At 59.1% G+C, this 13387-nt stretch overlaps 1 protein-coding gene across 2 annotated transcripts in view; it reads left to right on the top strand.

Annotated features, from left to right (window-relative positions):
- Positions 1 to 1140: 1140 nt before the first annotated feature.
- ZNF423 (zinc finger protein 423) overlaps positions 1141 to 13387 on the top strand; it is a 328940-nt gene continuing 316693 nt past the window's right edge. For both annotated transcript variants that reach the window (XM_051833900.2, XM_051833899.2), the window contains exon 1: positions 1141 to 2656. In XM_051833900.2, the coding sequence (XP_051689860.1) occupies positions 2617 to 2656 (40 nt within the window). In that variant the 5' untranslated portion in view covers positions 1141 to 2616. The remainder of the gene's footprint in view (positions 2657 to 13387) is intronic.

The raw sequence follows: 13387 nt of genomic DNA, 5'->3' as shown, positions 1-13387 counted from the left end.
GCGTCCGCCGGCCCGCACTCCCCAGCCGCAGGGGTGCGGGGGTGGCATCCACCTCGGCAATCAGCCCAGCACGGGGCTGGCGAGCAGGGCCCGGCGGGACCGAGAGGCGAGCCGAGGGGGGGCGCAGGCCCGGCTGGCGGGCGGGCTGGGGAGCTGCGGGGCGCGGGCACCCTGCTTGGGGCGGGCGCCGCTGCCCGGCCGGGTTCGGCGCTGCTCGCGGCGGGCAGCGGGTTTTTCCGTGAAAGGTTGCCCTGGGTAACTCGTCTCCGTGGGGACACAGCCCTCCCTCTCCAAGTGGCAACTTATCGATCCGCGAGATTGATAACCCCCAGCGCCGCGCCGCGCCCCCGCTCGGCTCTCGGGGCGCAGGGTTGCGCCGGCCCAGGGTGGCGCCATTCGCTGGGAGGGCGGCAGTGTCCGCGCCTCCCCACTGCGGGGCTGGCCGGCGGCGGTGGGTAGGGGAGCGGGCGGCCTCCCGGGAAGTTCGGGGAGCTGCAGGGGGAGCACGTTCCCGAGCGTGAGCCCTTCCGGGGCCTGCTCTGGGACCCGAGCCTCAGGGAGCCCCTGGGCGGCAGGGACGCGCGGCGCCACCTGGTGGCGGGGGCAAAACTTAGTGGACAGTAGGAGCTGATTTATTCCTTTTTGTCAATCGTGAGCAGGAGGGGGTGCCACCGCAGCGTTTTGGGGGTGATGTCGTAGCTAGGAAGTGCACAGCGGCCGCGAGACACCTACAAACGCCGCGTGTTGGGGCAGGAGACACACGGCGAGCCCTGTGTTGGAGGAGTTTGTGGGACGTGGGGCAGTGGTGGTCGTCGGACACCGATCAGTACGCAAGACAGCAGCTGCGAGGGGCCAAGCCGGGCCCCGGGGAGTGTTCTCGCCCGCAGGGTGGCATTGCCTAGGCACCCATCTCAGATCGCTTCCCATTCCTACACTTTTCGCAATTTGCGTCGCTGGTGCATCTGGACGAGCTGGCGGGCCCGGTGCGGTTCCCTCCACCCACCGCCGGCCCCCCTCCCCTCCCCACCCCGCGCCGCCAGCGCCCGAGCCGGGGTCCCGCGTGCGGCTGCGGTGCCCGCGCCCGCGCCCGCGCCGTGCCTGCCGCCGCCGCCGCGGTCCGGGTTTTGCGGGCGGCCGGAGCTGTATTTCCAGCGCTGTCCATCGCTCGGTGCTGTTGGCCCTCTCTCCGTCTGATCCGAGCCGGAGCAGTGCGGGGCGCCCCACGGGATCAGAGCGCTCCCCCGCCGGGACTCCGCTCCTCACATCCTCCTGCTGGGACCCGGCTACATTTCCAGCCAAGCCTGGCTTTATTATGTGTCTCTGCAGTGCAGCCCCAGCAGCCGGATCGGGAGGAGGAGAGCCAGCGACCACAAAGAAGACAGGAGCGCGAGGGAGGCTGGCGGGCGGGCCGGCGCCGGCTGGAGCGCGGAGGAGCCGGGGCGCAGCCGCCGCCGCCGCTGCCCGGGAGGACGGGAGCCCGGCCGCCGCCGCCGCCAGCTCGACCTCCTCCTCCGCCACCGCGGCCGCCGCCTCCCCCCTCCCCGAGCCCCTGGCCCATGGAGGCAGCTAGCGGGGCCGGAGACTTGGCACCGGCCTGGAGATCGGCTGCGCGCCGCGCGCTGAGCACCGCAGCCCGAGGGCAGGCAGCGGCGGCCCGGCGCACGGGCTGAGCGATGCCCGGGGCACGGGCGCGCCTGCCCGCCGCCGCCTGAGCGCCCCTTCCTCCTCCGGGGGGCCGGTGCCGGACCGAGCCGAGAACCAGAGAAGGGGGCGTGAGCCGGGGGCCCCGAGCCGCGGCTTCCGAGCCACTGCGGCCGTTCCGAGCCCCCCTCCAAGTAGGCTGAGTTGAGGGACCACCCCCCTCGCCCCGTCCCCATCCATCACAATCTCCAAACCAGGCGTTTGGGCATTTTTGAGCCATTAATATTTATTATTATTTTTTTGTGTGCGGCAGGGGATAATTTGAAGGCTATTTTTTTTTTTTTCAGGGAGTACTGCGCTCCCGCGCTCCCGGTCTCCATTACCCCTGAGACCCTTCGACTCCAGCCCCGTTCCCCCTCCTCAGATGGGTTCATTGTGAGCTCCGCACCGGGCTGCGTGGCCGGACGCCTGCAAACTTTGCACAAAAATCCGGCAAGGGGCGGAGGAGGAGGAGAAGGAGGAGGAGGGCGAGGGTGGCGGTGGGGTGGGGGAGGGAGGGAGGGGGCCGCAGGGGCCGGGGGCCGGCGGGGGGTGGGGAGGAGGAGGGGGGCGGCTTTTTTTTTTTTTTTTTTTTTTTTTGCATAACTCGGCTCGGCCGAGTGGCCTCCGGACTCCCCGCGCCGCTGGGACCGCCGCTGGGACCGGGAGCCCCCGGCTGCCGCATTGCAACAGGCAGGGCCCCGGCGCGCCCCCCGGGCCTCCCCCCGCCCCCGAGCGGCCTCGGCCGGCCCGGGCCGCCCCCCCAAGGGAGGCCGCCCCGGACCTGCGGTCCGCTCCCCACGGCCGCCGACCCGGCTGCAAAAAAAAAAGTTTCCGAAAGGCAGGCGGAGAAGGGGGAGAAGGGCGGCCCGGAGCGGTGGGGGGCGGCGGGGGGAGCCGGCCGCGCAGGGCGACGGAGCGCCCGGAGCCCCGGACATGTCCAGGCGGAAGCAGGCGAAGCCGCGCTCGGTGAAAGGTGAGCGAGCGAGGCCCGGCGGAGGCGCGAGCGGGCGGGCGGGGAGGGAGGGAGTGAGGGAGGAGGGACCGGCGAGCGGGCGGGCGGCCGGGGACCGCGCGAGCGAGCCGAGAGGAGGAGGAGGAGGCGGCGGAGGCGGAGGCGGAGGAGGGGGAGGAGGCGGCCGGGCGCGAGAGGCGGAGGCGGCCGAGGGGGCACGCCGCGGACACCCTGGCCGCCCCGGACTCTCTGCGGCCCGGCGCCGCGCCCGCCGGGGACCCCGGCCTGGGGGCGCCGCGAGGGGCCCGCGCCGCCGCTCCCTCCGTGCGGGCCCGGGGCCCGCGTGGCCAATCAAGGGGTGCGGGCCCGACTTGGCGGGGATTGCGAATCGCGGCGGCCGCGGCGGCGGCGGGAGGAAGGAAGAGGCGGCAAGGACGGGCGCCGGGGAGGCCGCAGCTCAGAGGTTGCCGTCGCCTGCTGATTCTCCGGCCTCCGCCTGGTGCCCCGGGACGCGGAACGCGGCGGTCGCTGCTTGCGCGCGCCCCAGCCCTGGCCCCGGCCGCCCGGCGCCCCCTCCCCGCCTCTGCCCAGGCCGCGCTCTGCGCCCGGGCCCCCGCACTTCCTGCCTCCTCCGCCGAGGCCAACCGGGCAGGGAGCCTCCGCCAGGAGTTCATTGTCTGCGCCGCGCCGGCGGGACGAGGGTCTCTAGGGGAGCGCAGCGGTCGCCGTGCGCGCCTTTCCGCGCCTAGTGCTGGGGCCTCGACCCCTGGCGCTCGCACCCTGGACACCCAGGCCAGCTTCCTGTCGCGGGTCCCCGGGGTGCGCACGTTTGTGCGGGGACACGCACACGCACTCCCCCCCCCCCCCCCCGCCGCCGCCGCCGCCGCCTCCGGGCTTCGCTCTCCGTTTCCACCGCGCGCCCCCGGCTCCTCTGGGAGCAGAGGCCCCGGGGAGAGGCCGCGCTGGGTCACGGAGCCCCTCCCCTGCCCTGGTCTTCCCGCATACTGGCCTCTGCGGGCCTCGCCTGCGGCTTTGTCCCGACTCCAGCCCCTCGGGAGGGTGCCCGGCCGCCCCGCCGTGCTGGAGGACGTTTGAGGAGCACGGGCTGAGAGCGGCCGAGTCTCTGGGATCCTGAAGTCCCGAGGCCCTTGTCCTCTCCCCACTCCCCCGATGACCTCTGGCCGTAGCCCAGTTCTGCTCTGAAAAGTTCATTTCCTGGAGGCCTGCGCGGGAAGGCGCTGGGGCCCCGCTCCCTTTCCTGCCTTCCTCGCTCCTGGCTGGAACGGCCGTGTCTGAGTCTGGCTGGGAAGGTGGTGAGACACCCGCCATCTCCTGGAGCCCTGGAGGAGAGACCCTCCCCTTCACCTTCCAACAACCCGGTGCAACCTCAGCAGCAGGCTGGCTCCAGCTCTTTTTCCTTGAGAGAAGTTGGTCCTGTTCCCTTACCCTGGCTGCTGCTGGCCGGATCCCGGACAGCCTGCCCTGGTGCACAGAACCCCCGGGGACTGGGGATGCAGGGTGTCTGATGGATGGCTGGGGACCCTGGCCGGTGGAGAGATGCCCCCGGGAGAGAACAGGCAGGCAGGACCAGTGTTTTGCCCTTTTGCCCGACAGAAGGGCTTGGGATCATGTTTGATTTCTCTTCTCTATCCCTGCCTCACTTAAAGTGGCCCAGAAGATGTAGAATTGGAATTTCTGGTCTGCAAACCATTGTCTTTTCCTGGGGCAGTCACCTTTGAGTTGAATGTACACGCGGAAGGAGGTTTTTCATAAGGGTGCAATGCGGGCTCACCTGTGACCCCTGTTCCTGTCCTGCTCTTGGACACCTAAAGCCGAGGTAGGGTTGCTGGTGAACAGATGGGTGGGTGTTTCCGAGTTGCTTGAACCGATTTTTCTAAGACCACTCTAGGCCTCTGAGAAGGACACAAGAGTTCGTCTTCCTCCTTCTATGAAAGGAGACTTGAAGTGACTCGGAATGTGCACGGGTGTGTGGGTGTCACATAAGACAGCAAGGTGGGAACAAGGCTGGTGAGGGCATTTTGAGAGGAGTTGTAAATACCAGCCTCTGGGAGTCCTGGACCCCATTTTTTCTCACCAGAGTTGTTTGCATACCCCCAGAGCTGGCTCCAGCCCTGTCTCTCTAACCGGTTTGCCTTGGATTCCATTTACTGGTGTGAATGGGGTCGCTGTTCAAGGGAGGAATTAGGAGAGGAGATCATTTGAATAGATAAGACTTGCAGCAGGTGAGGGATTTAGTGCCTTTCAAGCACTGCTCCCTTCTACTCAGAAGTACGCGACCGAGTGTGGACAGCTGCACAGCGAGTGTTTGAAACGACAAGGGCTTCACCTTTAAAGATGCTTGAAGGTGCTTCTCAAGGAACAGCGGTGCCTTGTGCGTTTTATTTTGTTTTGCCTCCACCGCTGTGTGTCAGAGCTGATGTGGAGGCATTGTGGACTTCCCCAGCTTGCCTGTAATTCGTAATTGATCTCGGAAATGAGCAAGCCCATAGCAGGAAGGAAAGACAGAAATACAACAATTTCCAATGGATGCTCAGAACGGGGGATTTGAAAGCACAGCCGTTGCTGCTTTGAAAAATCAAACAGCCCTCCCTGGGGGGTCTCCCTTCCCACTCGCAAACGCAGCCTCCCTTCTGGAGTGGGGTCACTTGTTCCCCTGGGATGTTTGGACTTCTTTAGAAAGCTCAGCTCACAAGGAAGACACCCAGCACCCGGGGAAGGGGGTCAGGGCAGTCGGGCAGGAGGGAGAAGAGTCTCACTGGTTTTCAAAAGCCTTGTGATTTTGTAAAAACAAAACAAAACAAAACAAAAAAACAAAAACACAAAACACCACCCAGCAAACCCATGAATGTTACAAAAGTCACATTTGCTCTCCGATTTTCCCTCCCCGCACGGCTCTCCCCTTTTTTGTTTCCTGATGGCGCGGTGTGGTTGGATGATCGCTTCCCCGTGATGATTCTGGCCTCATTCTCAGGCTCTCTGCGCTCACTGATGGTATTTCTGTGGCCGGTGATGTCAGGTGGGTGGGTAATGATCACCCAGCAGTTCCCTCTGTCACTCAGCCGTTCACTGGGCGGCTTCCTGGCATCCCTGCAACACTCTCCATTTATCCGGAAATGAGTACCTGTTTTTTTTTTTTTTTTTTCCCTCAAGCCTCTGCGTAAAACTTTGGAATCATTTGTAACAGTGTTGATTTTATATTTTCATCCATGAACTGTCTGTTAATTACAGTTTTTAATGTTAATTAGCACTCTGGCTGTGTCCATGTACACCCCCACCCCAAATCCAAAACTACCCCCAGCGACTTCTCGGTGCACCCCGCTTCTTTGTCTTTCTCTCCTGCCAGCCCGTTGCTCCTCAAAAGTCCATCTGATAAATTTGGTGGTCTAGGGACTTGGGAGCAGTAGTTCGCCACTGCGTGTGTTTCCATGGAAATAACTGAGATGTAATGAATAGAGGCGTTCTGAGGTTACAGGTTGCTTGATTCAGCTGAGACCACATACAAGTGTAAATCGTCGAGATTTGTTTGGCTAAATGTGCATGATCTTGTAGGAAGGGCAAAACAAATCCTTTATAGGTTCTCCAGCTTTCTGTGTGGATGGGGTAGCTGACGTTTAAGCTCAGATTTAATCCCCTCCTCAGTGAAGTTACGGAGTCCCAGCTGTGGAACGCTCGTGTCATTCTAGAAAACGTCCTTTCTATGTAGTAAGTGCTGTTTAGATTCTTAGACCTGTTTCCTTGGAAAAACTTAACAAGCAATAAAATAAGATAACGATGTCAGGGGGATCCTGCTACATGTTTAACCAGAAGGTGCTTCGTGTGCTTTGATAATGAAAGGTGCAAAATGCCAGTGACTTTACGGCCCTGAAGTCATTCCCGGGAACCAGCCGGCTCTGGCAGTGTTGTGGCAAGTGACAGCATGTTAGCGGAGCGGGAACGGGGTCGGGGGGCGGCAGGCCTGGGGGAGACCGGAGTAGGGCGTCTTGAGTACGGGGTTCCTAGCTCTTGAGTACAGGGTTCCTAGCTGCAGACGGCAGGCTGCGAATCTGATTCATTCCACTAGAAAGTTGCAATAATTGCTGTATCGGTAGCCAACTTGTATGCTCGCTCGTGGCTGTGGAATTCTTCCCCTGATGTAGGATTTAATAGTCTGGCAATTAGATGCATTGATTTCTCCTAACTGTTCATTTGGATGTGTAAACGAAAGGAGCCCGCCACTGAGACTGCCTGGCTCTTGGAAAGAAGCCGGCTTAGGTGGTGGTAGTGGGAGGGTAGGAGTGTTCAGCGCAGCGCGGGGCCCAGTCCCCTCCTCTTTTGTTGAGTTCTGCCCCTGTTGCCATGGGACGGAAGGCCGCGTGTGGCAGTGGACAGCGGCAGCGGCAGCGGCCAGGTCTGTCGGGAACTACAAGCACCCTCTGTTGCAGGAGCTTGTCCTGCAGTCCCTCGTTGAGAGACACTGGCCTCGGTTGCACTTTTTTGGCTGATGATCTGTTGGGACAGGAGAGACAAGTCACAAGACGTCTTGGCTATCCCCCTGCCTCCTTCACAGCAGTCTGGGACTTGGAGCCACTAGGCCAGTGGCTCCGTCACACCTGCCGTGACTAGGTGTGGGATGTGGCGTCTTGAAGCCTTCGGTAGTCTGGGGGCTGTGTGACTTGAGTGACTTAGAAGTGTGCAGACCGTGAGCGCTCCTGAACTTGGGCCCCTCTACCTTCTTCCAAGTGTCACTGACTTGGGATAGGCAGGCACCTACAACTGTCTTGGAAGAAGGTGGAGGGTGGCTGATTTCCTGGTTGCCCAGGGTTTTGCCCAGGTGGGTGAGTGGATGTAGTTAACTGTTTGACAGAGGTGACACATGGGCGTGTTGGGGATGGATGCTGTGGTCCAGCGGAATAAGCCGCTGCTTCGGACGACGGCATCCCTGCATCTTAGCCTGCATCCTGTATCTTAAGTGCTTAGGACTGAGTCCCAGCACCTCTGCTTCTGATCTAGTTTGGTGCTAAGGCATCCCGGACGGCAGCAGGTGATAGCTGAAGTACTTGGGCCCCTGAAAGCTATGTGGGAGTTCCTGGCTCCTGGCTTCAGCCTGGCCCAGCCGTTGCTCATGTGGGCATTTGCGGGAGTGAACCAGTGAAAGGAAGATTCATATTCATATTCATTCTCTCTCTCTCTCTCTCTCTGCTGGTCCTGGCTGAAGCAGTTCCAACCTTCTCCATGGCACACTGGTGTTTGCAGAGTGTTAGCTTTACATCCTGAGAACACTGGCAATCCACATAGCTGAGGGTCTGGGGTACCGAGGCTAGCTGGGAAAACCCCGAGACGCCTTAGTGGGTGAATTTGACTGCAAGGGCTTCAACTTACAAGGCCATTTTGTGCACAGGCGCGTTAGCTGGCCATCAGAGTCGTTTTGTACCCGAAATGGACCAGGGAAGCCTGGATTGGTTCTCTCCTGCTTGGAGTTTTCCGGGCTGGTTGTCAGCCTCCCTCAGCCTCTGCGGGCGAGGCGGGGAGAGAAGTGAATGGGAGAAACTTTTGATTCATAGCTCACCTGCCAGGAGCGGTGGCAGCCAACGATTGGGGTTGTACGCTCAGTAAATAAAAATACTCTACCCCTTACAAGGACTGCCAATTAGCTGATTGCTCTGTGCGGCTGTCTTTAAGAAGAATGCTGTTTTACCTATCTCCTTGTACAAAGGTTTGATTTTTAATGTCTTGTGAAAAGGATTCTCTTTGTCTTGATTGATGTCAGGAATAAAAGCATGATGGTAATATCCCTTTGAAAGCTATTGTATTGTCAGCTCTGGCTGACAGCGGGAGGGCCTCCCAGCGTTATAGATTAGCGCTGTGAAAACACTGACATTTTCTTTGTTATGGGGCTGTTGTTCTACTTGCAAAGTCAATTACACAATGTCGGAGCTCAGTTACCCAGTTCACTTTGGAAGTAGCAATGTCTTTCATGCTCCTCTTAAGGATATAATTTTCCTTTGTTGTTGTTGTAGTGTTGTGTTTTCTTCCGTTTTTAACCTGCCTCCCCCCAACCCCGGGTTGCCTCCCTCCCGCACCCCCAGGCCTCCCCGAGAGTCTCAGTCCCAGAACATGTTAGCTAGGCAAACACACTCGGGGTTCAATTGTGACAAGTCCAATTCAAAGATTGCCACATCATTATCTCCGAATTCTTCTGCTCATTCACATTTCAGTGGCTCCTTATTGATGCTGTGACTGCAGCAGCCAAGATACACAACAAACCCATCCAAGGACTTACAGTGTGGATCATCTCTGATCAAGCGCCGTGTTCTCTGGGTTGGGGGGCCCTTGAGGTTGGCAGGTCCAGAGTTTTCTTTCTTTTAGGTTTTTGATTTGTTCTGGAGACTGCAACCCAGGCTGAACCAGGTTGCGGGGTTGGGGGACCCTCTCGCCAAGTTTTTTGGTGGCAGAAGCTTTCTTGTGCATTCAGCGCTTGGAGGCCGGGGCTGTTGAGTCCCTGGTCGCAGTGAGGTCAGGGGAGAATCGAGTGCTCTGTCCGTCCATCCCCCACTCCCCGCCATGGCAGATGCAGCCAGTCCAGCTTGATGGGGCGCCTTTGGACTCAGGAGGAATTTGGGTTTTTATCTAAGTGTGTGACATCTTGCAACTGGAAGGGGGACAGCTTTAAAGTGTGCAAACCCCACAATGACCAGGGTGGATTCTTTTTTCTCTTATGCTATCCCCTGCTACCACCACTCCCCCGACCCCAGCGCTGCCTTAACTCTGCGCTGGGAAGGCAGTGGCCCGGCCCGGCGCTCGCTGGAGAACTCTGTACGAGAAAACGCACTGCCGCCGCCAGATGACAGGGATCCATCAGCAAACTCGGTCCGAGGACACTAATTGTGGGCCCCCGAAGTTATTACTGTGAACCACCAGACAAGAGCCTGTGCTCGCCTGCAATTTGTCAGGACTAATTTTGTTTTTCTCCAATAATTGAAAATTAATGTCTTGAAGTGAAAGCAGATGTTCATGTCATCTTCTGAATTGGGATATAAAATGGGGCTCTGTGGATGTGCTCGCTAATTTAACAGCCATTTCCCTCTCCTGGATAATGGGGGTGCTGGGGCTGACACCCCTCTGAAGACCAGGGCCTCGGGGCTGGGGGGGTGTGGGTGGAGCTTGCTGTGCTCCTCGCGTGTTCATTCTGGAGGGAGAACACGTCAGTGGAACTATTTGCCTGGGCTCTGGAACTGGGAGGAGTATGCACTTGCCCAAGAACAGGTGCGGAGGTAATTTTCCCAGGTGAGGGAAGCCTGGGCTGGGGAACAGTGGCTTCCTACAGGTGAGTGGGTCCCCGGCTGACGCACTCAGCACCATCCCATACAGCAAGGCTGCTTGAAATGGCAGGTTCGGAGGCGGCGTTTGGCCTCGTGGTTAATGTCCCACAGCAGAGTGCATGAGTTCAATTCCTGGCTCTGGCCCCTGACTCCAGCTTCCTGTTCATGCAAACCCTGGGAGGCAGCAGTGATGGCTCAAGTTATCGGGTTCCTGCCACCTGTGTGGGCGACCTGAATTGATTTCCTTGCCCCTAGCTTTGGCTTGGCCCAGAACTGGCCATTGTCGGCATTCAGGGAGTGAATCAGCAGATGGGAGAGTGCTTTCTCTTTAAAAAAAAAAAAAAAAAAAAAAAGGTTCCTGGGCCCAGATCCTGGAGCTACTTGCCTGACTGGCCCTTTAAAAAATATTGTAGCTAAATACCTGTTCCATGAAATTCACCATCGTGACCATCTGTTTTTTAGAATTTATTTATTTGAAAGACAGTGACACACACACACACACACACACACACACAGAATCTTCCATCCATAGGTTTACTCCTCAAATACCCACAACAGTTGGGACTGGGCCAGGCTGAAGCCAGGAGCCAGGAACTCCATCCTAGTCTCCCACATGAGTGACGGCCCCAAGCGCTCTGGCCATCCTCCACCTCAGGTGCATTAGGAGGGAGCTGGGTCAGAAGTGGAGCAGCCGAGACTTGAACTGGTGCCCACATGGGATGTGGATGTCGCAAGCAGTGCCACAGCATCCGCCCCCCAAGGTGACAACTTTTAAGTGGTTTTCAGCCTTGACACGTTGGTGAGCAGCTGTGACCACCACTTTTCATTTTCAGCTAACAGCCGAGGGGGGGTGTGTTGGGGTCTGCAGCCCTCACCCCTCCCAGGAGTCCGTCAGTTCCAGCGTCCATTTACCAGGTGGATGTGGGGAACAGAGGCCCAAGAGAGGGCGTGGCTCTGAGAGCTGCTGGATCTCTGCCTTGCTGCAGTGTGAGAGATGAGGCAGGTGTGCCCAAGGCTGGGGCGGAGCCGGAAGATTAGGCTGTTCAGGACCAGTGGGGCAAGTTCCCCGGGGCAAGGGCAGGAGGGTGCTTAGGCGTTGTTGAGTAATCTGGTGACAGTCTCAGGGCCAGTGCCTCTGCCTGCTCTCCATGGGGACACTGTTTTCTTGAGGACTGAACCTGGATGGATGTGCACTCCGTGGCCCTGGTGGGTCAGAGCCCTTGTGCTCTCCACATCTGCCCACCGGGACCCAGACAGCGTCCCCTGCCCACCAGCCCTGCACCCTTCGGCTGGTTTGTCTGTGACAGGACGAGGGGAGGAGCTGCTGAAGCTGCCGTGGCTTCCAGTCCTAGCGCGCTCGCCCTGTGTGTCTGCCGTGGCGTCCGGTCCTAGCGCGCTCGCCCTGTGTGTCTGCCGTGGCGTCCGGTCCTAGCGCGCTCGCCCTGTGTGTCTGCCGTGGCGTCCGGTCCTAGCGCGCTCGCCCTGTGTGTCTGCCGTGGCGTCCGGTCCTAGCGCGCTCGCCCTGTGTGTCTGCCGTGGCGTCCGGTCCTAGCGCGCTCGCCCTGTGTGTCTGCCGTGGCATCCGGTCCTAGCGCGCTCACCCTGTCTGCTGGGCTTGCAGACACTCTCACTGTCCTCCTCCTCCGTGGGGGTGCCAGGAAAACTTTTTCTCCTCTTGCTTTCTCTGTAATTGAAATCCGCCCTTTCGCTACCTGGGCATGAATTATTTTTTGCTGCGTTGTCATTCCCTGTCCTGCTGTGAGGTTTATCTCTTCTGTTGATCCTAATTAAATAAAACATACTGCTCACCTAACTCCTGTTGCACTGCATTTTACCTGCCTGAAGGCAGAGTGATGGCCATCTGGGCTTGGTTAGGGAGCAGGGCACTGCTGGATAAGGCAGCCTGGGCTGGGAGATTAGGCAGGTGTACCCCTGGCTCGAGTGCTGGGAGACCTTGGAGCCGCCAGTAACATACTGTGTGGTGTCTCTCTGAGTCCTGAGCAAGAGATGTGTTGTTGTCCCTAGCCCCTTGACGCTGCAGGTTTGAAACTGGGGAGAGGAGAGTTGGTAGCTCCAGAGGGTCCCTGGGGAGCAAGTGAGGAAGGAGAGCAGCTCCCAGAGGGGAAGAGATGGAAAGAGGGGGCGGGCTGCCGTGGGCGGGGGCTGGAGGCTGTCAGGTGTGCGTGCGCTGGGATCTCCAGCTGTCGGCAAGCAGCACACATGATCTCGGGACCCAGGACAGTCTTTGCGCATGCCCTGTGCCCTTCGGGGAGCGAGGGGCCAGCCGGGGGCCTGGCATGCGGTTTGGGGAGCCGCTGACCCGGGCGAGCTGCAGCTGCGCACCTCTCAGAATGTTGGAAAGGAACCTTGACGGTCAGCTCATGCAAGCTTGTTGGCGTAAGTTTGCAGCCTGTGCGCGCCCCCTCTGCCTCTCCCGGAGCTTGAAACCTCTGGGGCCCGCCTGTGCGTGTTCAGCTTCAGTTTCACCTGCTAAGCTGCGCTCTGCCTCCTGCCACTGAGGTGCCTTGAGGTGCATTGCTCCTCAGTCCGCCTCCTGGGCCACACACACAGGGTCCCTCAGGTCCAGCGTTGCCCTGCAGGGAATTGGCACTGCTTGTGCTGCCTCTCTTAGCGGGGGAGGGGTCTCGTTGCATGGGATGTGTCCCTGGTGGGCTTCAGGGACCCCATGCTCTTGTAGAGAGGACCCCCTTGTGCGCTTCTGGGTAAAACTGTGCTCATTGAATGAGGAAATGTGTACATTGTCGAGGGAGTAAATGGTGAACACATGAATGGAACGACACACGAATGAGTGAGCAGGGAGTGAATGAGTGAGTGGGTGAATTGATAGGGAGCACGGACTATTTTAAGGCTGGAGTAGGGCTTGGACTCGCAGCTGGCATCAGCATCTGATGCCTCCTCCGCCCACCGTCCCACCTCCCCGTGCCGTGTGAAGGGACAAAATAAATGGAACTGGAATTAAAAATAAGCTTATTTTGGAGCAAATGTTTTGAAATGCATGTATACAAGGGAGTCTTCAAAAAGTTCATGGAAAATGTATTATGAAAAAGCTGTGCATGGATTGCACATTTTTCAGCACCACAATAAACTCTTCTTTAAGCTTCGTGGCCAGCTGCTCCAATCGGAGTCCAGTTGCAGCTGTAACTTTTGGAGGGATTCAGACCTGTGTTTCTCTTTTCCTTTTTTTTTTTAAGCTTTATTTTATTATTTGAAAGGCAGGGTTACAGAGAGAGAGAGGGAAAGAGAGAGCGCCTCCATCTGCTGGTTCCTTCCTCAGATGTCCACAATGGCCAGGGCTGTGCCAGGCTGAAGCCAGGAGCCAGGAATTCCATCTAGGTCTCCCATGTGAGTGGCAGGGGCCCAACACTTGGGCCATCTTCTGCTGCTTTCCCCAGGCCATTAGCAGGGAGTTGCA

The sequence above is a fragment of the Oryctolagus cuniculus genome, chromosome 18 (genome assembly GCF_964237555.1).
Source record: "Oryctolagus cuniculus chromosome 18, mOryCun1.1, whole genome shotgun sequence".
Taxonomy (NCBI): Eukaryota; Metazoa; Chordata; class Mammalia; order Lagomorpha; family Leporidae; genus Oryctolagus; species Oryctolagus cuniculus.
Note: the sequence above shows the minus strand (reverse complement) of the source record. Positions and strands in the feature narration are given on the sequence as shown.